Here is a 26616-nt window from a genome sequence, read left to right as displayed (position 1 = left end):
GCAATCCATGTGGTGTGGGTACACACCCACAGTGCTGTTAGGAAAGGAACTCAAGGATTTTGACCCGGCAACAGTGAAGGAACGGTGATATATTTCCAAGTCAGGATGGTGAGTGACTTGGAGGGGAACTTGCATGGTGGTGTTCCCATGTGTCTGCTGCCCTTATCCTTCTAGATGGTAGTGGTTGTGGGTTTGGAAGGTGCTGTCAAAGGAGCCTTGGTGAATTTGTGCAGTGCATCTTGTAGATTGTACACACTGCTGCTATTGTACATCGGTGGTGGATGGAGTGAATGTTTGTGGATGGGGTTCCAATCAAGTGGGTTGCTTTGTCCTAGGCAGTGTCAAGCTTCTTGAGTGTTGTAGGAGCTGCACTCATTCAGGCAAGTGAACAGTATTCCATCACACTCCTGACTTGTGCCTTGTAGATGGTGGTCAGGCTTTGGGGAGTCAGGAGGTGAGTTACTCGTCTCACGATTCCTAGTCTCTGACCTGCTCTTGTAGCCACAGTATTTATATGGCTAGTCCAGTTCAGTTTCTGATCAATGGTAACCTCCAGGATGTTGGTAGTGGGGGATTCAGTGATGGTTGCGCCATTGAACCATCGAGAGACGATGGTTAGATTCTCTTTTGTCGGAGATGGTCATTGCCTGACAGTTGTGTAGCGCGAAAGTTACTTGTCACCTGTCAGCCCAAGCCTGGATGTTGTCCAGGTCTTGTTGCATTTGGACATGGGCTGCTTCAGTACTTGAGGAGTAGCAAATAGTGCTGAACATTGTGCAATCATCAGCAAACATCCCCACTTCTGACCTTATGATGGAAGGAAGGTCATTGATGAAGCAGCTGAAGATGGTTGGACTGAGGTCATTACCTGAGGAACTCCTGGGGCTAAGATGACTGACCTCCAACAACCACAACCATCTTTCTTTGTGCTAGGTGTGACTCCGACCAGTGGACAGTTTTCCCTTTGATTCCCATTAACTCCAGTTTTGCTAGGGCTCCTTGATGCCACACTCAGTCAAATGTGAATTTGATGTCAAGGGCAGTCACTCTCACCTCACCTCGGGAGTTCAGCTCTTTTGTCCATGTTTGAACCAAGGCTGTAATGAGGTCAGGAGCTGAGTGGCCCTGGTAAAACCCAAATTGGGCATCAGTGAGCAGCTTATTGCTAAGCAAGTGCCACTTGATAGCACTGTTGATGACTGATGATCGAGAGTAGACTGATGGGGCGGTAATTGGCTGGGTTGGATTTGTCCTGCTTTTTGTGCACAGGACATATCTGCCAATTTTCCACATAGCTGGGTAGATGCCAGTGTTGTAGCTGTACTGGAACAGCATGGCTAGGGGCACAGTAAGTTCTGGAACAAAAGTCTTCAGTACTATTGCCGGAATATTGTCAGGGCCCATAGCCTTTGCAGTATCCAGTGCCTTCCGTTTCTTGATATCAAGTGGAGTGGATCGAATTGGCTGAAGACTGGCTTCTGTGATGCTGGAGACCTCCAGAGGAGGCCGAGATGGATCATCCAGTGAGTTGTTTAATTGTCCACCACTGTTCACGACTGGATTTGGCAGCACTGCGGAGCTTAGATCTGATCCATTGGATGTGGAATCGCTTAGCCCTGTCTATTACTTGCTGATTATGCTGTTTGGCATGCAAGTAGTCCTGTGTTATGGCTTCACCGGTTTGACACCTTATTTTTAGTAATGCCTGGTGCTGCTCCTGGCATGCCCTGTTGTACTCTTCAATGAACCAAGGTTGATCCCCTGGCTTGATGGTAATGGTAAAGTGGGGTATATGCCGGGCTGTGAGGTTACATATTGTGTTCGAGTACAATTCAGCTGCTGCTGATGGCCCATAGCACCTCGTGGATGCGCAGTCTTGAGTTGCTAGATCTGTTTGAAATCAATCCCATTTAGCATGGTGGCAGTGCCACACAACACGATGGAGGGTATTCTCAATATGAAGGCAGAAATTCTTCACCACAATGACTGTGCGGAGGTCACTCCTACCAATACTGTCATGGACAGATGCATCTGTGGCAGGCAAGTTGGTGAGGATGAGGTCAAGTATGTTTTTCCCTCTTGCTGGTTCCCTCTTAGATCCAGTCTAGCAGCTATGTCCTTCAAGAGTCAACCAGTTCGGTCAGTATTGGTACTATTGGTGGTGGACATTGAAAACCCCCACCCAAAGTGCAATCTATGCCCTTGCCACCCCCAGTGCTTCCTCCAATTGGTGTTCAACATGGAGGAGCACTGACTCATGGGCTGAGGGAGGGTGGTACCTGGTAATCAGCAGGAAATTCCCTTGCCCATGTTTGACCTGATGTTATGAGACTTCATGGGGTCTGGAGCTGATGTTGAGGACTCCCAGGGCAACTCCCTCCCAACTGTATACCACTGTGCCGCCACCTCTACTTTTCTGCTGGGTCTGTCCTGCCAGTGGGACAGGACATAACCAGGGGATGGTGGTGTCTGGGACATTATCTCTAAGGTATGATTCCGTGAGGATGACTATGTTAGGCTGTTGCTTGACTAGTCTGTGAGACAGCTCTCCCAATTTGGCCCCCAGATGTTAGTATGGAGGACTTTGCTGGGTCGACAGGTCTGAGATTTCCGTTGTCGTTTCTGGTGCCTAGGTTTCATTCCTCTTTTGTGACCTTGTAGTAGTTTGAGTGGCTTGCTAGGCCTTTTAAGAATCATTGCTGTGGGGAGTCACATGTAGGCCAGACCAGGAAAGGATGACAGATGAATCAAATGTGTGTATTTACAACAATCGTTCAAAGGTCATCATTAGATTTTTAGTTCCAGATTTTTATTGAATTCAAATTCCACCATCTGCCATGGCAGGATTTGAACCCGGGTTGCTGGATTACTAGTCCAGCGACAATACAACTAGGGTCACTTGTATATCTAACTTGCTGGCATATTGTGCTTGTTTCCTTTTCCAGAATACAGATCAAAGTTAAGTTATACTTTGAAATGGTTACAATCAATATGTGGTTTCAAAGATTATTTTCTCAAACTGCTAGTGAAACATTTCATCATTTCACTGCATTATACGCAGAGGACAAGTAAATGTCATTTATTGGGAGAAGGATGTAACAGAATCATATTAATCATTTGAATACTTGCCTCTATCATGTGCAAAAGCGTCAGAAATTTCTAGTGATATGTTGCAGTTTAAATGCAGAGAAATTATGTTGCCTAATACATAATTTGCCAGGAATAGATAATATTTTTGTGCTGGAATAACATAATAGCCTTCAAACAGTTAAACAGAAAAACTGTAAATATTAGAAACACATGACAGATTAGTCATCTCATTTGGAGCAGGGGGTTGGTGGGGGACAGGTGAACATTGTGGGTGGTACCTTTCAGCAGAATGCACGATTTAACCACCCAACCTAAAATATTAACCACTTTGTCCTTCAAATGCTTACTTAGCCACCAATTAACTTGCATCATTATTTTTCTTTTTTGAAGATAGTGTGTTGAGATTCTTGAACTGAAACAATAGAACATAATGCACTGCAAGCTCTCTTCACTGATCTGTAATGTTTTCTAGGTGACACATTTACAAGCTATGGAGACCAGACTTCATATCTCAGCATCTGCCTGGGACCGTTTGATGATTTGGAGCAGGAAATAGTAAAACTTTCCCTGCCAGAGCTCAGACAAAAGGTGAATTGCTTTTTAAAAATCACATTTAATTCCCACCCCACTCCTCAGCTCTTGTGTCTTTTAATTAGAAGGGAATATTTTAAGTTGCATTATCCTATAAAACTGCAAACAACTCATCTTTAAAAAAAATCCTTGTTTTGCCTTTTACATATATGCAGGTCATTGAACTTCAGAAGTGTTTAAAAGCATTGCAAGCCAACAATCAGGAGCTGCAAGATAGAATTATTATGTCAGAGCATTCCACTTTGGGCTCTGACAGCCAAGAAAAACAAGATGTACCAACAATGGCTGCTCAAATAAAGGTGAAGAAGTTGCTCTGAAGCAGTAGTGAATCAACAGAATGTTCTGTCACTGAAAGTATTTCTCTTCCAGTATTACGCACAGCTTCTGAAGTAGTACAAAACATAGGTTTAGAATGCAGCCTACTTGGATATAAAAACGTATACAATAGTATGATCTAATCAGCTTATGACTTTCCTAGCATAGAAATTTGTATTTCCCATAGACTTTGTGCTTGATTTCCATTATATAATGCAACAAGTTTTTACTTAATTTAAAACTATTCAGATATTTATGAAGCTTTTCAGAATGTTTGATCTGACTATTTGAGACTTGAAAAATCTTTTGTTACTTTTTGTTTCAGGTCTTCTGTAATCCATTTTGCATTCAATACATGTTTTCATTTAAACTTCAGTTATATATGCTATAGTTTTCATATGTCCAGTTTTTTTTCTTCAAACTTCATTCTTTTGTCTCATCCCGCTCATGTCTCATATAGCTACTTAATCAAAGGCTAGAAGAATCAGTGAAAATGAATGAAGTCCTTCAGGAGCAGCCACAAAGCCTTAACCAGATTGACACCCATCATTTGGTAAGACTTTTATTTTCCCATTAAGAAATTCTGGCTTTACCTGTTTTGCATTATCTTTTGTCTACAGCCACATGCCTGTACGTGGATGCAAACTGACTTTGAAAACCTGTCTGAATTTAACATTTTGATTTTTTTTGTTAGTGTGTGTGTGTGTGTGTGTGTGTGTGTGTGTGTGTGTGCCTACGAGAGAGAGAGGAATGATATGGCGGGACTTTCTGCACCTGTCCGCCGCTGTGATTTTCCGGTCCCGCCACCATTCAATGGACTTCTGGCTCCCCCGCAGCCACAACAGGGCCGGAAAATCCTGGCCATAGTGAGCACTTGAATAATGTGGGACTCTCTTTATAACCTGCCTCACACCACCTATTGATGTGACTGTCTTTCCCCTCAATTTGGTAATGAAGCTACAACTTGTAAAATTATGCTTATGGCAAGGTTAAGTGTAAATATCAGCTAAGCCCGAGATTTAACGTAAATGAAAGTCTAACACTGTTAGTATTTCTTTAGGTCCTGGGTTGCTTCCTCACTGTCTGTGTATTTATTTGATTTGTCAAACATAGGCCATGTCCAAAGATGACAAATGTATACAGACCACTCCTGAAGTTAAACCGGCATCCGAGATTGAGCCAGAGCAGCAATCTGCCACCCATGGCCTAAGGACAGCTACTGAGAAAAATCGGGAGCTGAATGTTTCAGTGGCACCCAGTGACTCTGTTGCTGATAATAGTTTAGAGTCTGCAAAGTTAATGAAGGACCTGAGCAAGATTAATTGTGAATTGGAAGATAAACATCAACAGCTGCAAGAAGTGCAGAGACAGCTGGAGATGACAGAATGCCAATTGCATGAAATGGAGGCAAAGCAGCTCCAAATGGAGGAAGAAATTAACGCAATGAGGTTATTGATGGAGGAGAATGGTGTATCATCAGTATCTGATTTCAAGTAGGTGCCATTGATACCTTCAGATGACTTATTTATTCCTTTTAGTGAAATGTTGATGGTCCTGGGCACTGATCATTCATTTCATTTAATGGGCTCCCAAGCTAGAAATTTAATTCAAGATTCATCCAATTCTGACTGATTGATTGATTGTTTTCCTCTATATTCCCCAACCCCTCAATTTCTTGGCTGAATTTTGAACAGATTTTGATTTGTTTGATTTGATATTTTATTTCCTCTGTCAATGCAAATTGAAGTTTAAAGCTTCACTAGCTCACAAAAATTGTGATATAAAAAGGGCAAAGAGCTTTGACATTTTTATGTCCATGAATTAAAATGAGAGTGAAAGAAAGTAGGTGAAGATTTGATTTTAAAAGTTATTCATGTTCCTTATAGCACAATGAATGGAATAGTTTTGTACACCGTATTTGGGGGGGGGGGGGAAAAACTTAAGAAACAACTAATATCTCTTGATCGTAGATTACAAAACAGATATCTGAAATAATTTAAAACAGCTAATTTGGAGGGTTTTTTAAAACCGAGCCTGCATCAAGTGCTTAAAAGCACTATGCGTACATTTATGCTTTGGACACACTCATGACATTTTCTTGTGTATGAATAGGCCATCTGTATGATATGATAGAGTGCATCTATGAGCTGATTAATTATATAAAACATCATTTCCAGGAGTGAAGTTGGGAACTTGAGAACAAAGATAATTGAATTACGAGATCAACATGGAGAAGACCTGTCAATATGTCAAAATGAAGACACTGGGGAAGAGACCAGTGATGAGAATGAAGACAGCGTAAGAAAGGAAGTTCAGAGATTAAGGATTGAACTGAAAAATCGCAGGAAGATCCGTAACCTTCTTGAGCAGCAAGTAGAACTTAACTGCTGTGGAGAAGGTGAAAATTGTTTCAACCCTGACTTGATTGTAAACATGGCCAACGAGATTGAACACCTGAAAGCTGAACTGGAAATTGCCAATCAAGAAATGACAAGCGTGGACAGAAGTCTGAAAGAAGTGAACGCTAAAGAGCGGGAGGGATTCCAAGGATCAAAGCTGCCACGGTCAGAATCTTTGGAACTTGGAAACAGCGAGGGCAAGGCCACAGAGCAGGAGCCTGCTTTATCTGCAACAGTAAGTTGTTCTGTCTTTCCGTTCATCTTTTGCACAGGTTGATTATTGAACAAAAATTCCAACGTAGCTTGGCCTTTTCAGTATCCCGTACCACGTGAAAGCAATTGCACACTTTGTCCTGGAAGCATATCCTCAGTCCTTTTTCCACTATCGCTGGTGCTGGTTCCATTGTCAAACATTCCACAAAAAAAATGATCTATTATTCTTTTAGTCTTTTCAAAGATTTTAATGTACCTGATGCAACTTGTTCCAGTTTGTCAATTGTCAGCATTTAATTTGGATCTTTACCTTGACTGGTTATATTCAGCCAAAAGCCTGTGGCACACTTCATTGAATCAAGTACCTGATGCTATTCAGATAACATTCGTGCTATAATGTATAATTTGGCCAGAATCTGATGTGGTGTCAGAGTTTGCAGCCTATTTAGAGTGTAACTAAGAGGCAGCCAGTTGATTTTACAGTAATGACCTTGTGGCAAATGTTTTTTTTTTATTTGCTTGCCAGTGCTCCCTTCGCAGTACAGAGTGCTCATCTCCAGAGAAATGGGGCTGAATTGTCACCCTGAGGGTGGAAAACAGGAATCCGGTCTTTTTCTCGGTCCCAAAGTTGCCCTGGTTGGCGGTGGGGGTGGGGTCAATTAATGACCAGCCGTGGTGAAACATGCGCTGAAAAGCTCAGCACTGCTGGGGTTGGGGGCGAGAAGAGGGTGGATGATGACGTCAGTGTGGGTGAGGATGGTTGCTGACAGGACGCTCCCTGAAGGCAGAGAGCTGCCTGAGGGAGCTGAAGATCTGAAACAGCAAAAATAAAGGTTTCAAAATCTGAAAAAATGTGTCCACGCATCATAATCAGTCACCTGAAAATTTAGCTAATGAAAATACTGTCCACAAAAATTTGTTTATATTTCATTTCATCATGGAAATTTCATCCAGCCCATAGATGAGGTTTGATGAAAAATGACCGATTTGCCTGTCTGCCAACCATAAGGTTGGATGGGCTATGTAAAATGACAGACAATTGCACCGTTAGTGGGCCTAATTGCCCTCTTACTTGTCCGAGGGCACACTTCCGACATTTGCTCACGCCCGCCAACCGAAATATTGCGCGAGCGCCAGATGACGTCGGGACACTCACCTAATGTTACCTTGCACAATTTCATGCCCGATTGGGTTGGGTGGGTATGCCCGCCCGATCAGCATAAAATTCAGCCCTTAGAGTTTTTCGGCCGAATTTTCACCGAGTCGGAATGACTTGGGAGCCCTTTAAAAATGACAGAAGGGTCCCGATTCCAGGGTTCCTGACCCCATCCCCAGGCTGTCTGATTTTTGGGAGCGCCTCTAAGGGTGCGGGTTGGTTGCTGTCAAAGCCCGCGTCGCCCACTCCTGACTTGGCTGGCTCCATTGCGGCAATAGTTATGTTTTACCCCTCCACAATTTTCATGGAGTTGAGCCAGGTTTTTTAAATTGTGGTTCATGGCCCCTCAGAGGAGTCGTGCACCCTAGTCTGCATGAGGGGACCTATTTAAGAGGTGAGTTCAGAATGTTCTCCTCAGCCCCCTATGCCAAGCTATGTCCTGCCACTCATTCCTGTGGCTCATGCCCCCTATGCCAAGCTATGGCACTTCCATACCCACTGACCCATTGTAAAGAAGCAATGGTCATGTAAGGGCCATAGCTTGCGGGACTGATAATGAAACGCTAAGGGTACTGGCATTGGGTTCCGGACATGCGGCAGTGGGAAATGTGGCCTGCCATTGAACGTATTTTCGCAAACTGGCTTCACGTTGGCATGAAACCTATTTTTGGCCTTCTCATCATATTGTCCATCCCACCTACCTGCCGTGCTGTCTGACCCTAACGGGGCTAGAAAATTCTGGCCTTTGATTGCCTTTGCTTCCACCACCCTCCTAGGCAGCAAGATCCAGGTCATTACTGCTCACACTTTTAAAAAAAAAAAGCTCTTCTTCACATTCCCCCTGCACTTCTTACCCAAAACCTTATAGCTTGTCCCCCTTTCCCTTGTACCATCAGCTAATGGGAACAGTTTTCCCTTGTCTACCTTACTTAACCCTGTAAGAATCTTGCACTCCTCTATCAAATCTCCTTTGTTCCAAAGAGAACACCTCCAGTTTCTCCACTCTAATTTTGCTGTACAATCCTACAGCCCTGGGACAATTCTGGTAAATCTCCCCCATCCTTCCTAAAGTGTGGTGACTAGAACTATGCAATACTCTTAGTTGCAGTCCCATTTTATTTAGTTTTGCCATTTATCTGGAATAGGGTCAATTAGAAGATTGATGTTTGGCTTCCACTCCATGACAAAGGGAGAAAGGAAGGAAGTTTATTCCTCGCCTTTTCCAATCTTGGTGCATAACTATTTGCTGGTAGTTATTTTACTAATTTTTGGGATTTGGACCACGGCACCCCCTTAATTGGCATGGAACAAGTGCCCTGTACAATTAAGGTTAGTAGGTGGGCTCACGAAGCTGGAGGACCAATTAGAAGATGCACTCTGCCATTTTTTAGAGAATGCAGCAGCAAGGAGGAGCTGTAGGTCTGTCTGGAGAGCTGGCAGCCCAGTCTGCAGCTGCTCTATGGAGTTGATCTGTCTCCCTCCATTCCAAGTGTTACGTCAGAAAACTGGAGGTGGTTTGGAAATCCTAGTCAGCCTCTTTAACTTAACATTGGTGGCCCATATTGGTATTTTCAGGCCCCATCTGTTCCTGACCTCGGTGGGGCCCAAAAATCCTGCCCATGGACCCGGCCACATTAGGCTTAAACATTTTCTGTGTGGCTGTCGTTACTATTTTAATATATCTGTAATAAAGCAGAGCAAGTGAAGAAATAACTTATATATTGATGAGTATTTTTGCAATTTCCTATATGTAACCAAATACAAAAGACACTATAAGCTCTGAAATATTTTTGAAACTTTGGTTTGCCTTTACTATTAATAAAAGCTCTAATGCATTTATTTTATTCAGACCAGTACTAGGTCTCGCCTTCCTGTCCCACTAAGGCGACCAAGGTCAGTCAGCAACGTGAGCATTGCCGCCTCTAGTCAAGATATTCCTCCTGACCATCAACACACTGATCAGTTGAGGACAGTAATGAAAGACTACAAGCGGTTGCAGAGTAAGTTGTATGCAGCTGAGGCAACACTTGTCAGCCAGGCAGAGAAGTTAAAGCTTCATTGTATTCCTTTGCATGGTAAGTAGCTCAATATTACTTGGAAAGGGTAATTGTCCAGAAGCATTATTCAGCATTTCAGAATTATGTAAATTTTGCAGAGTGAACCCCTCCCACTCCCAGCTGTACAATAGATCTGCTCATTGTGTCAAAAATTGTTATAACTTAGATACGCATCAAAGTGCTATATTTTTCAAGCAGTGGTTACTGTTCTAGTTATATTTTTAAACTGCACTTTGATTTCCCTTGACTTATGTGGTGAGCCTTTTGGATTATAAACAGACAATTCCTAGCTAGCAACTATGAAAGGGACAGTGTCAGGGTTATTAAATGGAGAAAAGAAGAATGAATTAATGGTATCTGGGAGGCCTACACCACTCTCCAGCTCTGACTCTTGATACCTCGGTGCTACAAACAACAGCAGAGCACTGACACTGCCAGGCAACAATATCATTGCCGAAATCTCTCTAGACAGCTTGACTTATATGGTGAGCCCTTTTATTTGTAATGTGAGAATGTGCTTCAAATGTGAGATGAAACTTATTATAATGTATTGTAATAACTCGCACACAGGGGGCAGAATTTAATGCCCTCCCCTTAGGTGCGTTTGGAGGCAGAGGGGCATTTTATCAGATAGGCAGGGACTGTCTCAGGTTCTATTAAGTGTGGGGTGGGAAGACTTGTGGGCAGCCTTCTCACCCTGCTGCCAATTGAGGCTCATTTAAGGACTTCATCCTGCTCCCACTGGTACTTAACCAAAGATGGGCAGGGCAGTTGCTATACTGGAAGCCGGAAAAGCAAACCCTGTCGGGGTGGATCGTGGGCTCCCAGCAGGATGGAGGGTTGCCACTGAGATCTAATGCCCCTGCCCTTGCTACCAACCCCCTTCATTTCCCCTCCCCACAACCCCCATATGCCCTAACTCACCTGTGGCCTTGGCCCCTTGGCAATCCTAGGCCTCTCCCTGGCTCCCACTGGCATTGTCTGCAATGGCTAACTGCTGGCCTCTGATTGGCTGGTAGCTCTTGGGAGCAGGATTTCTGCCCAGAGGTTCCTTGATTTTGGAGAAGGTTAGCTGTTGGTGGGCCTTCCCCAAGGGAGGCATCTTGGGGCTCTTGCCTGCTCTCCAGCTGGCAGGCAAGACCTCCGTCACCAGCATTAAATACTGCCCAACATTTCCATGATTCTCAGCACAATTAAATTTGGTGGTATAAAATAGATAGTCATTGTCTGGGTTGACAGAGGAGTTTGCATTTAAATGGGACCTGCTGTTTGTCAAGAATATCTAAAGGCTTATCATTAAATTTGTGCTGTGTTCGTTTTGTTATTTGTGATGTATTTTGGCTGCCAGTAGCTGGGGTCATAATTTTGAAAATGTGGTTTCTTCTATCTTTATTGTGGGCTTTAGGATGAAAAAGGAATGCACGGCAGGTCAGATTGCATTGTTGTGAAATGCATTTACTTGTCCTTTTCCACATAGCCATATCACAGACAGAGATGCTAACCTTAGAGTAAAGTTAAATCCCTCTTTTTTCCCTTCTCAAGAACAACAGGATGACAGAACAGTGAAATCATTTGGATGGTGGGACTTGAAATGCATTGGAATTAATGACGACTATATTTATATTTGTTGCTTCAAGTTTCTTTTCGTTTTTAAGCCTTGCTTCTGGAATTTTGAGCCTGCAGCTAGTTCTCGCTGTTTTGCTTCAGCCTTCTGTGTTATGAACTTGGCTTTTGTCCTTATTTTTTCTGTAGCTGAATTATCTTTGAAACAAGATGATAAAGAGGTCCAGGTGGATGTTCAGGACCTTGGTTATGAAACCTGTGGAAAAAGTGAAAATGATGCGGACAGGGATGAGAGCAGTAGCCCAGGTAGATGGCATGAGCCTAGAACCCTAACTAATGATCAGAAAGCATGAGGGAAAGGACTGCTTTATTTTCTATAGAACTCACGTTATTAACTTTTGTTTTCTCATTTCATGCTAAGATGTGCTCATTGATTATTTTCAGTTCAGTAGCTTGTTAAGTCCCAAGTTTGAGAAATGATGGCACATAACTGATTACATAATCATTCAAGTAGTTGAACTCTTGATTTGCAACTAGGTTGAGCTGACTCAGTGCTTGTTCTGGGTGAATGAAATTAATAAATTTTCAGCCACATCTCTTAAATGCACAATCATGCGACAAATTCTCTGATCTGAAGATAATAAATTGGCACAGCAAATATTCTGTCTTAAATTTCTGCATGTTTATTCTGCTGCTTTCAACCACTTTATGCTTTTTGTAATCTTGTCTCTGTTATTTCAACTTTTTGGGATTTGTGGTGACATTTGCATGGAGCAGAGAAGGATAGCACTTCTCTTAATTCATATCGTTCAAAACCCAGGAATAAACTAAACTGATGGAATTAATAATAAAATCTTTAACATTTGAATTTTTTTCCCTCAGACACAGTCAGTCATTTACCAGGCCATCACTATGGTGACTCAGCCATTCCTTCCCTACTTAAATTAAATCGCCGTTTCTTCTCTATGGAAAATCTTGATACAAACTCATCAACTTCGTACCCAAGTTCACCAAGTTTGATTTCACCCAAAATCAGCTTGAAGAACCTTGATGTATTTGATGACTATGGACAGACAGATGACGTGAATGAGCTCAAACTTCAAATTGCTGAGCTAAAGGAACAAATTGAGAAGTACCAGAAAATTATTCGCCATCTGCAGGCTTGCATGCGCAAAAATTCTCTATCCAGTGAACAGCTGACTGTCTCAGATCATAGCCACCAAGCTACAATGAGAGGTTCATATGAAGGACACTCTTTGGATTCGATTCAAAAGGATGATGATAGTAACCATAGTCAGAGAAGACATTCCATACAGTCTCCAGACCTATCTGTTCAAAACACCCAGAAGATTGGAAATCTTTCTAACCATGAGTCAAGATCACCGAGTATGGATTTTGGAAGCCAGAGTGAAAAAGGAGACTGGCTGGTATCTAACTATCCCCAGGATGAACAGCAGGTGCAAAAGTTAAAGGAACAAATGGAACAACTGGAAGATCAGTTGCAGAAAGAGAAGGCAAGGAATGAAGAGCTTCAGGATCGGCTGCATCATCTTCAAACTAAGTTGGCCGCACCGTCACCAGCTCAAAAGTAATTTGTTTTACATTGCGAATAATAATAGTTTTTTAGTTTTCCATACAGATTAGTTTAGGTTTGGTAGTATATGCCCTAAAAGGCTATTAGTGAACCGGTGTGAAGATTTGAGTTTTGATATAAAACTTTCATTTCTTAATACAGTCAAATGCAGTAAATCAAAAAAAAACTATATCAAACTGTGGCCTGAATGTTTGCCAAAGTGGAGAGGTTCTCTGTCATGGCAGAAGTGGCTGAAAATCTTAAGTTCCATCCCTAAACACAGCCCTTCCTATTTTTGCTGGGGTGGGAATGGGGAGTGGTTCATAGAGACAGCCTGCGCACAATTCTGATTTTTGCACCCCTGTAGTGTAAAACCCAGACTGTGCAGATTAAACCAGGTAAGAGCAGACTGAACTTTGTGTATTTGTTTGGATAGCCCATGTACCCGTTTGGAGAGGTAAGGTACCTCTTTGGATCTGGTCCCAGGGCATTTTTGGGGAAGGTGAGTTTGAACTATGGTGCAGGTCAGGTGCCCTTTGGAATTGTTAAAAGTAGGCATAATTGTGCGTAAACTCATTACTGTCAACCTCATTGGAACTGTCAACAGACCTAAATTGTCAGATGTGCCTGTCAAGGACTATCAGGGGGGTGAGTGCTGGAGGGATGTTTTAGTTCTTCTTCAAACCTTCACAATGTGCCAGAGCACAGAGGCAGGCCTCTGGCCAGCCCACCCGTACAGCAGACAGCTCTGCACTCGTACCGACTCTGCAATCTCAGAGCCTGTGTTCGCTGCAATCCACAGTTTTATCTATTGCTCAGACTTGAGGTGTGATGTTAGTATAACATTAAGGAATTAATGTGGGATTAAAATATAAGCCCTGATATTTACCAAGGTGCAATCTTGAAGCAGTGGGGAGGAGGAATTATAGTCAGGAAACCTGGGAGAGTGGGTTTCCTGGACATTGAGGGCAAGCAATGTCAGGTTTCTTGCCTGACTGGAAAGATTGTAGATAGATTTAATGGGGTGTAGAATGGTAAATGAAGGCATCAAGGGTGGCAGCGGGAAGGGCATGTGCTTAGGCTGATTGTGGGGGCGGTGAGTTGGAGGGTTGGCTTGTTAGGCCTGGAAGAAGCACTGGACCACAAGCAATGCTGTAAAGTCACTTACCCAACCATCTCACCCTTCCCGCCTCTTTTTTTACCTGCTCTGTTTCCCCAAGCCTGGGAACCTCAGCCAAAACAAATCTAAATATAAAAACCTTCGTAAAATGAAGGTGCATAGCCTCGTTAAAAGGTTTTAACAACCATCCAGCCTCCTGAGAGCAGAGCAGTCGCTCATCTGACTTTTGTTAAAACCAGAAATGGGCTGGTTTGAGGCAGCTTCAGGTCAGATTTGACATTTTTAGCATTTTAACTCCTTAGCAGATCCTGTTATTGGGAGTTAAAAGTACCCCCTTAGACTCTACATTCAGAGTGATCTCTGAAGTTAAAGGGATGATCTGACTCAAGGGCAATTAGGGATGAACAATAAATGCTGGCCTAGCCAGTCTTGTCTACATCCTATGAATGTTTTTTTTAACATTTCTTGTTTTAAAAATAGAACTCTGTGGGTGCAGCTAAGAGAGATGAGAGATTCAGCAGATCAGACAATCCACATACCTGCTGATGTCTCCAGTGTTGTCAGGTTTTGTTTCCAATTTCCAGCACGCACAGTATTTATCTTTTGTTTGCTGGGGTTGCAACTCTGCACGTTGCACACATACCTGCAATAATGTCAATATCCGAACGTACAGGGAAATATTCCCCGTGAGAACTGCTTATGTTAAAAATCTGTTTCGTAGAAATATAAAATTACGCATGATTTACATTATGTGACCCACAGCAGATCCATTGGAGCTCAATACAAATGAATACACAATTAGAATACAGGGAACTAAATGGCTTATTTTGTTCTGCTTTATTTAGATATGATTCGCTGGTGCAGTCACAAGCAAGGGAGCTCTCACACCTTCGACAGCAAATTAAAGAAAGCTTTAATATCTGCACTTTGCACCACCAGACTCTGGTGGATCTTACCAAAGCCTTCGAGAAGCTGCTGCAGGCCAGTGATGTTGATTATTACGTTGGTGAAGCTTTTCGTGACCAGCTAAACCAGAGTTTACAGCTGGTGGAAACGCTAGAGAACAAGTTTGATGGCGGTAAGCTAACAGTAAAAATTGCTGAGTTTGAAATCGTAGTTGGAAAAGAAAATTATTTGGCTGCATATTCATCTCCCTACATATTAAAATCTTGCAAGGGACATGTTTTCTGTCCACCACCAGGACTTGCTACTGTCTAGGTTTAATGGTCATGCTTTTCTGGCAACATTTCCCATTCTCTTTTTTTTGTCAGCTGTTATAGTGTAGATCCAGATGCTGGTCACTAGATAGCTCTGCAGCAAATTTCTGACCATGACACTGGTAAGAATTTGATGCCTCTCTCCCCAACGTTTGGAGGCCGGGTAGCATTTAGTTGGGCTGAAGGGTGCCAGTGGGGAACCCTGCTGCCTTCCTGTCTCTGCCCAATTAAGGGTGGAATCATCCCAGATTTGCACCAAGTGCGGTAGTGAGTGCGTAAAACAACTTTTTACCCACCAGCCGCAATGGCGGCTTTTCACATCATACCATCCCAAACCCGCTGTATTAATTATGCATTCCCGGGAAACATGGCATTTCCATGGCAGGCGGGCTCTCATTCATCTGCAACATCATCACCTCGCCACTTCCTCATGCTGGCAGCCATATTTAAAGTCCAGCCATGCACACCTCTCAGTGCTTCCAGCCCAGGACTGCTGCAAAGAAGATAGGGCCCGGAAAGGAAAAAAGACTGCAGCCCCCAGGTTCAATGACGCGTCTCTCGAGCGCCTTTTGGATGCAGTGGAGGCTAGCCGTGATGTCCTTTCACCCCTGCTCTGGCCGCAGGATGGGCAGCAATCTCACTAATCCGGCTTGGGAGGCGGTGGCAGCAGTGATCAGCGCCAACGCCCTGCAAAAGAGGACAGCTACCCAGTGCTGCAAGAGGATGAATGATCTCCGTTCCGCCAGGGTAAATCACTCTTCTCATCATTCTTGTCTCTCACAATCTCTAACCCATCACACACCCACAGGTGGGTAGACCACACTTTTATGAACCTCATCCATGGGCGGGATAAGAGGAGTGAGTGGGGTCACGAGTGTTATTTGTCAGACATTTAATGCTTAAAGTTACTGCTAGTTCCCTGTGTGAACAGGAATGCTTCAAAACTCTTCACAGCTGCTTGGACAGAAGCAACAGCCTTCAGGTCAGGACTCTGGAGTAAACATCATTTCTGGGGCCTTGCTGGTTTCGGGAAGCCTTCCCTCAGCCTGGGAATGGGAGTTGTGCTCTCCACTGGAGGGCCAGAAGGAGGAGGAGGCCAGGAGTCCAGAGTCAGCCTCCAGGGGAGCCACCTTTGGGAGGAGTGGAGCAGGGCCAACAGGAAGGCCAAGGCAGAAGGGACCGCAGAAGACGCCACTCTCCTGCTGCCAGGGTTTACAGGCAGTGAGGCAGCTACCTCAACATGTCTGAGGTGCAGTGCCAAAGGAGGCTCCATCTCTCAAGGGGAGACAGTCACCTCCATCTGTCAGGTGATAGGCCCTGAGATCTGCGCCACCTGTGTGGGTGGACACCCCATGCCAGTGGTGTTGAAGGTTAAGGCTGCCCTCAACTTCTAGTCTCCGGCTCTTTCCAGGGGTCGGTGGGTGGTCTTTGTGGAGCCTCCCAGTCAGCTGTCCACGTGTGTCCAGCAGGTGACAGACCTTCTGTTCAGGCATGCATTGACTTTCATCCACTACTGCTGGGACGAGGCCAGCCAGACAGTGTGAGCCAGAGGCTTTGCAGCAATTGCTGGCTTCCCCCACATCCAGGGTGCAATCGACTGCACACATCTGGCCATCAAGGTGCCAGTGGGTGAGCCCAGTGCCTTCGTCAACAGGAAGGGCTTCCACTCCATGAACGTGCAGATAGTGTGTGATCACAGGATGCTGACTCTACAAGTCTGTGCAAGGTACCCAGGCAGCTCCCACGTCACCTACATCCTCAGACACTCCCAGGTGCCGGGGCTCTTCAGTGCTCCAGCCCGGCTGGATGGATGGCTGCTGGGTGACAAGGGCTATCCCCTCAGAAGGTGGCTCATGATGCCTCGCCGACATCCAAGAACAGAAGCTGAGCAGCGGTACAATAGGACCCAGGGCTCCACAAGGGCTGTGGTGGAGAGAACCATCGGTCTTCTCAAGATGCGCTTCCAATGCCTGGACCATTCGAGGTGCACTCCAGTACCCCCCAGATTGTGTGTTGCTGATAGTGGTTACATGCTGCACTCTCCACAATCTGGCGCTGAAAAGGGGGGACGCAGTGGAGGAAAAAGATGTTGACGTAGATGCTCTGGCTGCAGATGATGAGTCCAGCATTGAGTCCAAGGACGAGCACGGTCAGGAGAATGTTGAGTGGGTAGACGCTGACCTGGGCAACCTCCAGGGAAGCAGGGACACCAGTCAACCACAGATGGACCTCAAACATATGCCAGGGCTGCAGGCTCCATACTCGATACCTGAGAGCAACATCTGCCTGGTTAGGAACTTTAACTATGTGTCTTGTCAATAAAGCTCAATGACAAACATCCTAGGTTCCCGTCCACCTGCAGAAGTAAGGAATGACCCTGAGCTATGCTCACAAATCAAAATTTACTGATTAACAAAATGAAGCAGAAAATGAAATGAATGCAAAGGTGTTATGCATCACACCAACTTCTCATCAAGTTATAGCAGGGCAACATAAAACCACCAGTGAGAAGCCAGTGGTGTGGCTGAGCTGCCTTAAGTTTATGCTTCCAAGTGCTACGCCTAGATGTTCCCCCCTCGCTGGCACTGGCATCTGAGACAGCCTGCTCACTGTGCTGTCCTGTTGGCCTCGATGACCTTGGTGGACGTCTTCTGGCCCGTGGAGCCTTTGATGGCCCTGCCCGGGAGAGAGCCGCCAGTTCCATGGCTGGCATCTCTCCAGATGCCGCAGCCTCATCAGACCCCACGATCACTGGCAGAGGGGCGGAGGAGCTGCTGCCCTCATCTGGAGCACCCTGAGAGAAGCACGCAGAGACAGCAGGCAGCTGCTGCGCTGATGTGAAGTCGCTTCGGACCTCCCTGCTCACCATCGATGGATGAGCACCGAGCTGGGATACTTGGTGCCCAATCCATTTCCCACACTGGCACTGATCAGATGAGGTCAATGCCGCTGTGAGGGCTTGCAGGTCTGAGCGCAACTGCAGGAGGCCCTGATTGTTCTCCTGGAGGAGCCACTCCACAGGAGTCACCACTCCATGGAGGACGCATGGCGCTCGGCATTGGTGATGCTCCATGTGGACTCCTCCAGTACGGGCACCATGCCATACATTGCCTCATGTATCTCTGCCAGATCATCCCGCGTACCCTGCTGGACTAACAGCATCTGCTGCCTCACGGATGACTCCAGAGGTACATCAGCAGCCACCAGTGGAGCATGTGCCTGGTCCCCAGCAGTCCTCCAACTGCTGGTGCCATGGGCACTCTCTGTCTCCATCCGCACCTCAAGCGAGGATGAATTGCCCTCACCACTGTGCCCCGGGACACTAGCCGATGATCTAATTCCCACCGAGATGCTAGTATCTGCGCTGGTGCCTGCCTGGCAGAGATGGTGTGACGCTGGTGATTCCATTTGTTCGGGGCCCCCGGGTGTCAGAGATGGCCCCTCTGCCTCCTCCTCCCGGCCCTGCTCCGGTGATGCTGGAAGGAGGAACAAGGACATTTGATTAGTTCAAGTGGAGACAATGTCAATGTACATGCCTAGCCCCCGGATCAGTATACTCTCGTCCTTCCATAATCAATGGTCAACCCATGTTGGAAGCTTCAATCACTGAACATTCAACAGTGGGATGGTTGCTGGGACACACATGGTGACCTCAGTGCATGGCAATCTTACCTTCCCCCTGGCACCCCAGCCTCACCACCACCAATGGACCTGGGCACATGGCAAGTCTCAAGCTCCAGCACCTCCTGCATTGATTAGTCCAGCCTGTACCTGGATTCCCATCGCATCCCTGCCACCCCAACCTGAGTGGGACATTGCAGGGCTCCAGCGAATCATCAACCCGGAGCTGCTGCACACTCACACCAAGAGGCCAGGGCTGACCTCCCTTGTCCACATGCTGCCTCCATCACATTTGCTGCCACACGGTGTAACCTTGCAAAGCATGTACGCACAAGCACATGGAACGCCAAGGGCAGCAGATGGATGGGTGCCCTGCCACATGGAAGCTCCCCTCCCAACTTGTTAGCACCCTGACTTTGACATGTTCTGCAGTTCCAGCACTGCGCCTAGGTGCAGATACTTGAGGAAGCCCCCAAAACAGTACTCTGGGTATCAGTCCAACACATACTGTGGGCGCAGAACCCATCTCAGCACTACCCTCTCAGGGTGAACACTAGGCATGGGCAATATCGCTGGCCCACGCAGCAAGGGACACGTGCTGTGAATGATTCAATTCTGTAACTGTACTCAGAGTTGGGGGGTGGTGGGGTCGCGGTGGTGCTGGGGGGAAAGCCTACCTGCTGTGGTAAGTGACCTCTGCCAACATGGTACTCACCGTTCCTGAACGCAAGAGGTTGTTGAAACTCTTGCGGCACTGGACCCACGTGTGTCACACTATGTCATGGGAATGACTATATGTCTGCCACCTCCTCCCAGGTACGTTTGGTCAGACCGGGGTCGTCCTCCTGTCACTAAGAATAAGCACCTCCCTCCCGTGCTGCCACCTCCTCCAGGAGGGCAGCTAGGCACTCGTCAGAAAAGCGAGGGGCACAGTGTGCCATTGCCCTACCCTCCTGCCTGGCCTGCTCACCAGCAGCACCCTGGGGAGCCCTTCTGTTGGCTATAATGAACAGCCTTTGCAAGACTGCCTGTGCGCTATTTGAACAGGTCCACCATTGGGCTTGGCAGTCATTACACTCCCGCCGCCTCCCGTTGTCCTCGGGAGCCGCATTTCACGCTGGGCAGGTCTTAATTGGGCCACCCACATAAAATGGCAGCACGGAGCTGATCACAGGCGGCGACCAACTCTTCACCCGCCCACTCCCGAACAGCCCAGCCGATGGGGAGAAAACTCTCCTCCGGGAATTGCTATACAATTTATTTTGAATGGCCATTTTATTGCATTTGAGGCACTTCCTTTCTTTGCTCACCATACTTTTTTTGAAGAGGCACTTGAATTGGGAACTACTTGTACATTAACTTTCCTTGGTGTCATTGTCTGGAGTATTAATATTGCTATCACCTAGATAATATCCAAAATGCTGACTCTGCCTTTTGTCCTGATGTGTTATCGGTGCATATATAAAACAAGCTTCTGTTCTTTCTTTTCATCCTTGGTTTGCTCTTTCCTTTTAAGAGTGCTATTCTAAAACCTTTCTGCATTTTTTAATTAAAACTTAACGGCAAAAGCCAATTTGCAGAATAGGGCCTGGAGTTTCCCTTCAATTGTGCTGTCTTTTTTCAGTGAAATTTCTCTGAAACGTGCAACTGGTGCAAAAGATGGAATTTTAAATGCAAATTCCATTCAGTGCAACTTAAATTTCCGTGATCTTTTGCATTAATCTTAAGGATATCATGCTAATGCTGACACTGCCCACAAATCAGGCAATTCCCCCAGGATAAAATTAATCATCTTTGGGTGTTTCCATAAATTGTACTTGTTAGTTGGCCTTCCAAGAGGCTGCAAAAATTTAAGCTGGATCTTTTGGACACAAGGACACTAATGGATATCTTTTTGAAGGGCTTTGAATGAAATTACCTTTAAAACTTAATAAGCTGACTACTGTACTTCAATCTAACTTGAAAATAATTTTTTTGTACATTTTTAAGTCATTTTCAGTGTTTTTGTTCACAGGCGCATGGATTTAAAATGTTTATATTTTGTGATAAATCCATTTTCAGTTGTATTAATCAAACTTTTCCAATTTTTACTTTTAAATATATCAAGGAATAATTTTTAAGCAAAATTTTTTTTAAGTACTTTAAAAAGTGCTGACTGATTTGCCTGATTCATAGAAGAATTTGGCCCAGATTTTAGCCACGATGGAAAATGATAGAAATGCCCAAAAATTTTAAGTCCCGCCTCCCTACACGGCACATCCCATTTTCATGGGGGGTTGATCGCATTTCATGCATGCGCAGTTTATAGAAAGCAACTGATCATTTTACCTGCACTGAATTCAGATTGGTAGCCCAGGGGTGCAAAACCTGATGTGTGCAGAGTAGACCTGGTAACACCAGGTCTGAACTTTGTGGATTAATTTGGATAGCCAGGGTGCTCCCTTAGGTAAGGTACCCCTTTGGATCTGGCTGCAGGACACCTTTGGTGGAGGTGAGATGCATTTTGCGGGAGGCCAGATGCCTTTGGACATAATAAAAGTAGGCATCAATGTGTGTAAAAAGTGCATAAACTCGTTGGGCAGAATTTTCTCACCGTCGGAGGTGGGGGGGAGAGTTGATAGGCAGATGCGTGCAGGCACACTTCCAATCAGCGCCCCGATTAAGGCCCGCCCAGCATGACATCCGAATGGAAGCACTATGCACTTCTTGTGCAGGCGGGGGTGCCTAAAATCGAGAGCACGCTCTTTCATGCGTGCGCACCAAAGAGCGCACTCATCTCCCTGAGGCTAAGTGCTGCCTCAGGGAGATAGGCTCCACTGTGTAAAAAAATTATTAAAAATAGAAAGAAAAAAATTCCCTTACATGTCCCCTCATGTGACAATGTCACATAAGTTGGGACATGTTCATAATTTCCAAAAAAAAACTTCATTAAAATTTTTCAAACCCTACATGAAACCTCATCCCACCGGTGGATGAGGTTTCATGTTTTTTCTACTTCCCGCCGGGGCTCCTGGCCTGCCCGCCAACCTTAAGATTGGACGGGCAGGTCCACTAATTACTCTAATTGATCTGTCAATGGCCTCGATTGGCCATTGACAGGTCAGCAGGCACGCAGCTGATTTTGCTGCGCCCCCGCCTTCCTGAAAATGTAAATGGGGCGCGGTGACGTCACGAGTTCCGTCCGACGTCACTGAGCGTCATTTGACGCGTTGGCCAGTGGGCCCCGCCCCCGCTCGCTGACGGTGAAATCCTGCCCATTAACTGTCAAACTCATTGCAACTGTCAACACACCTCTCAAAAGGACCAGTTAAAAGCACCTGTCAAAGGGAGCTGTCAAGCAATTTAAAAGTCCTGCCATTTAAAGCTTTGAAAAGAAAGTCTGCAGTGTTTAAAAAAAAAAATTTGCTTGCAATTTCACTCAGTCTGTTGACATAAGTTTCATATCTGGATTGGTGCTGCATGACTGATTTCACAACCATCCATTATCACAGTAGGTTGCTTGCCATTTCACCTTTTGATTGACAGCTACAGGTGATTCTAGACTCTTTGAAGTGGGCCTTTGAATTCCAATGCTTGTTGTTATAAGGGATTGTGCACTTGATTGAAATGTTTGTTGCTGAGGCCTTATGTAGTTGAAGGATTGTAAATATAGTAAATGTATTTTTAGGAGAGTGTTTTTTCCACTGTAGTGAAGTCTGCGATAGACTCTTAGGCCAGAAATTTCCAACACCCCTGCAGCAGGTTCCCCCACAGTGGGACTAGCAAGCCATTTAAATCTCCATTCACAATGGTGGGACCAGAAGACCCCGCTGTGTGAGGGGCTGGAAAATTTCAGCCTTAGAACATGATTTTATAGAACTTTATTTTATCTCTGCATGGGTCCTGAGGTCTGCCCATGGTGGATACTGGGTGAGTTGGCCTGGTAGGTGTAAGGGCAAATAATGGTGGGTGGGTGGGTTATGGGTTGGCATGAGTTGGCACTAAGTTGGCATAGGCTATAAAGGGGCATAGGAGGGCATGAGGGTCCATGGACAGTGGGTGTAGAGCATAAGGTGGCATGTGTTGGCGTGGATGGGGCCTGGGGAATGTGTATGGGGTGTGGTGAGGGCTGGAGGGATGTTTTATGTTTTATTCTTTTTCTCATTTTGGACATAGTGCTGGCGCTCTGAGGCCGACCTCCTCACCCAGCAGCCTCCTCAGCTTTTCCTGGATCGCCTGCCTCAACTTCTAATCTAGGCCACCTCTGTGCGGCCCACTTCCCCTGCCAAAAATCTGCTGTCCGGGTAGCCAGTTTTAAAGGTCGGGAATCGTCGAGCCAGGAACGCTCCTGTCTCTTTGCGCACCCAACGTAAAAATTCAGGCCTTTGTATTTGATGTGCAAATTACTTTATGTGGACACTTGGTAGGAGAGGGGGGTCACTTCTTGCAAAACAGGCACAATTTGTGCTGGAACTACCAATTGTACCCAATGTGGAAACACTGTCCCTGTATGTGCAAATTCATAATCTTTGTCTGCAGCATGTGACAAATGTTTTTAGTTGTTAAATGAATTAAGATCTTGCAGTGGACTAGCTCATTAGCTAATTCCGAAGGTATTAAGGTTGTAAGAGAATGGAATTAGATTCTGTTTGAATTGACGTTGGTATTTAAGGTTACTTTATACTTAAGCAGAATGCATGTAGGAGATGGGGAGACATAACCTGTATTATTAAGATAGACTTTCAGAGAAATGTGCAAAGGGCTAGTCAATTCGAACTAAGGATGAAGTTGCGAATACTGGGATGGGGGAGCCATCTTACATTAGAAGTACTTTTATATGTTGTAAATCAAATAATGCAACAGCCGGAGATTTCCTGATGCAAGAAATATTAAAACTGAAAAGAATCAAATCTTTGTCATCAGTCGGATGTATTAAGTTTATAAATTATTTTAAACTTTATTTGCCCTATTATTTATATAATGAACATTTTTAAATAGAGTTCTATTTTTTAATGGCTGCTTTAAGGAACTCATACTGGGCAACAAAAACATTTATAAACTTATGTTGGAGTTTGCACGGAAGTAACCCACATTTTCTGTTTCCTTGTTTATTTATGTTTTGCAGGGGACGTATCTTCGGTTGATGGAGACCGCACACTTCTTGATTTCTCTCAAAGGTAAAGACAAAATCTAGATCCTATCGAAAAGATAGGCAGGTTGGCAGAGGGGGTGGGGTTGCTCTGTTAGTAAGAAATGAAATTAAATCGATAGCAAGAAATGACGTAGGGTCAGATGATGTAGAATCTGTGTGGGTAGAGTTGAGGAACCGCAAAGGTAAAAAAACCATAATGGGAGTTATGTTCAGGCCTCCAAACAGTAGTCAGGATGTGGGGCACAAGATACACCAGGAGATAGAAAACGTGTGTAAGAAAGGCAAGGTTACAGTGATCATGGGGGATTTCAATATGCAGGTAGACTGGGAAAATCAGGTTAGTAGTGGATCCCAAGAAAAGGAATTTGTGGAATGTCTACGAGATGGCTTTTTGGAGCAGCTTGTGGTGGAGCCCACTAGGGAACATGCAATTCTAGATTTAGTGATGTGTAATGAGACAAATTTGATAAGGGAGCTTAAGGTGAAGGAACCCTTAGGAGAAAGTGACCATAATATGATAGAATTTACCCTGCAATTTGAGAGGAAAAAGCTGGAATCAGATGTAACGGTATTACAGTTGAATAAAAGCAACTACAGAGGCATGAGGGAGGAGCTGGCCAGAATTGACTGGGAGATGAGCCTAGCAGGAAAGACAGTGGAACAGCAATGGCAGGAGTTTCTGGGAGTAATTTGGGAGACACAGCAAAAATTCATCCCTAGGAAGAAGAAGCATACTAAAGGGAGGACGAGGCAACCATGGCTGACAAGGGAAGTCAGGGACAGCATAAAAGCTAAAGAGAAAACATACAATGCGGCAAAGAGCAGTGGGAAACCAGGGGATTGGGAAGCCTACAAAGACCAACAGAGGACAACTAAAGAAGAAATAAGGAGGGAAAAGACTAAATATGACGGTAAACTAGCCAGTAAAATAAAAGAAGATTGCGAGAGTTTTTTTAGATATATAAAGGGTAAGAGAGGCAAAAGTGGACATTGGGCCGCTGGAAAATGACGCTGGAGAAGTAGTAGTGGGGAACAAAGAAATGGCGGAGGAACTGAATAGGTACTTTGCGTCAGTGTTCACGGTGGAAGACACGAGTGACATCCCCAAAGTTCAAGAGAGTTGAGGGGCAGAGGTGAATGTGGTGGCCATTACCAAGGAGAAGGTGCTAGGAAAACTGTAAGGTCTGAAGGTGGATATATCACCTGGACCAGATGGATTACATCCCAGAGTTCTGAAGGAGATAGCTGAAGAGATAGTAGAGGCGTTAGTGGTGATCTTTCAGGAATCACTGGAGTCAGAAAGGGTCCCAGAGGACTGGAAAATTGCTAATGTAACCCCCCTGTTTAAGAAGGGAGTGAGGCAAAGACGGGAAATTACAGGCCGATTAGCCTGACCTCGGTCGTTGGTAAGATTTTAGAGTCTGTTATTAAGGATGAGATTTCAGAATACTTGGAAGTGCCTGGTAAAATAGGGCAAAGTCAGCATGGTTTCATCAAGGGGAGGTCATGCCTGACAAATCTGTTAGAATTCTTTGAGGAGGTAACAAGTAGGTTAGATAAAGGAGAGCCAATGGATGTTATCTACTTGGACTTCCAGAAGGCCTTTGACAAGGTGCCGCACAGGAGGCTGCTCAGTAAGATAAGAGCCCATGGTGTTAGAGGCAAGGTACTAGCATGGATAGGAGATTGGCTGTCTGGCAGGAGGCAGAGAGTGGGGATAAGGGGATCCTTCTCAGGAAGGCGGCCAGTAACTAGTGGAATTCCGCAGGGGTCAGTGTTGGAACCACAACTTTTTACTTTATACATTAATGATCTAGACGAAGGAACTGAGGGCATCCTGGTTCAGTTTGCAGCTGATACAAAGAAATGTGGAGGGACAGGCAGTATTGAGGAGGCGGGAAGGCCGCAGAAGGATTTGGACAGGTTAGGAGAATGGGCAAAGTGGCAGATGGAATACAACGTGGGCAAGTGTGAGGTCATGCACTTTGGTAGGAAGAATAGAAGCATAGACTATTTTCTAAATGGGGAGAGAGTTCAGAAATCTGGAGTGCGATGGGACTTGGGAGTCCTAGTCCAGGATTCTCTTAAGTTTAACCTGCAGGTTGAGTTGGTAGTTAGGAAGGCAAATGCAATGTTGGCATTTATTTCGAGAGGACTAGAATATAAAAGCAGGGATGTGCTGCTGAGGCTTTATAAGGCTCTGGTCAGACCACATTTAGAATATTGTGAGCAATTTTGGGCCCCATATCTCAGGAAGGATGTGCTGGCCCTGGAGAGGGTCCAGAGGAGGTTCACGAGAACGATCCCAGGAATGAAAGGCTTAACATATGAGGAACGTTTGAGGACTCTGGGTCTGTACTTGATGGAGTTTAGAAGGATGAGGGGGGGATCTGATTGAAACTTACAGAATACTGAAAGGTCTGGATAGAGTGGACGTGGGGAAGATGTTTCCATTAGTAGGAGAGACTAGGACCCGAGGGCACAGCCTCAGAGTAAAGGGAAGACCTTTTAGAACAGAGATGAGGAGAAACTTCTTTAGCCAGAGAGTGGTGAATCTATAGCCAGGTCAT

General features: G+C 45.1%; 1 protein-coding gene across 8 annotated transcripts in view; it reads left to right on the top strand.

Moving 5' to 3' along the window:
• Positions 1-26616, top strand: part of cdk5rap2 (CDK5 regulatory subunit associated protein 2) — a 162118-nt gene that overhangs the window by 79479 nt on the left and 56023 nt on the right. For 7 of the 8 annotated variants that reach the window (XM_041193298.1, XM_041193294.1, XM_041193300.1 and 4 more), the window contains exons 27-36: positions 3563-3678; positions 3837-3980; positions 4457-4549; positions 5110-5489; positions 6174-6630; positions 9614-9839; positions 11574-11690; positions 12267-12972; positions 14923-15155; positions 24020-24071. In XM_041193298.1, coding sequence (XP_041049232.1) covers positions 3563-3678; positions 3837-3980; positions 4457-4549; positions 5110-5489; positions 6174-6630; positions 9614-9839; positions 11574-11690; positions 12267-12972; positions 14923-15155; positions 24020-24071 — 2524 coding nt within the window. The remainder of the gene's footprint in view (positions 1-3562; positions 3679-3836; positions 3981-4456; positions 4550-5109; positions 5490-6173; positions 6631-9613; positions 9840-11573; positions 11691-12266; positions 12973-14922; positions 15156-24019; positions 24072-26616) is intronic. The other variant, XM_041193297.1, reaches the window with a different exon arrangement.

This window comes from Carcharodon carcharias, chromosome 8 (genome assembly GCF_017639515.1).
Source record: "Carcharodon carcharias isolate sCarCar2 chromosome 8, sCarCar2.pri, whole genome shotgun sequence".
NCBI classification, from domain to species: Eukaryota; Metazoa; Chordata; class Chondrichthyes; order Lamniformes; family Lamnidae; genus Carcharodon; species Carcharodon carcharias.
This window is presented reverse-complemented; position numbering and strand designations above follow the sequence as displayed.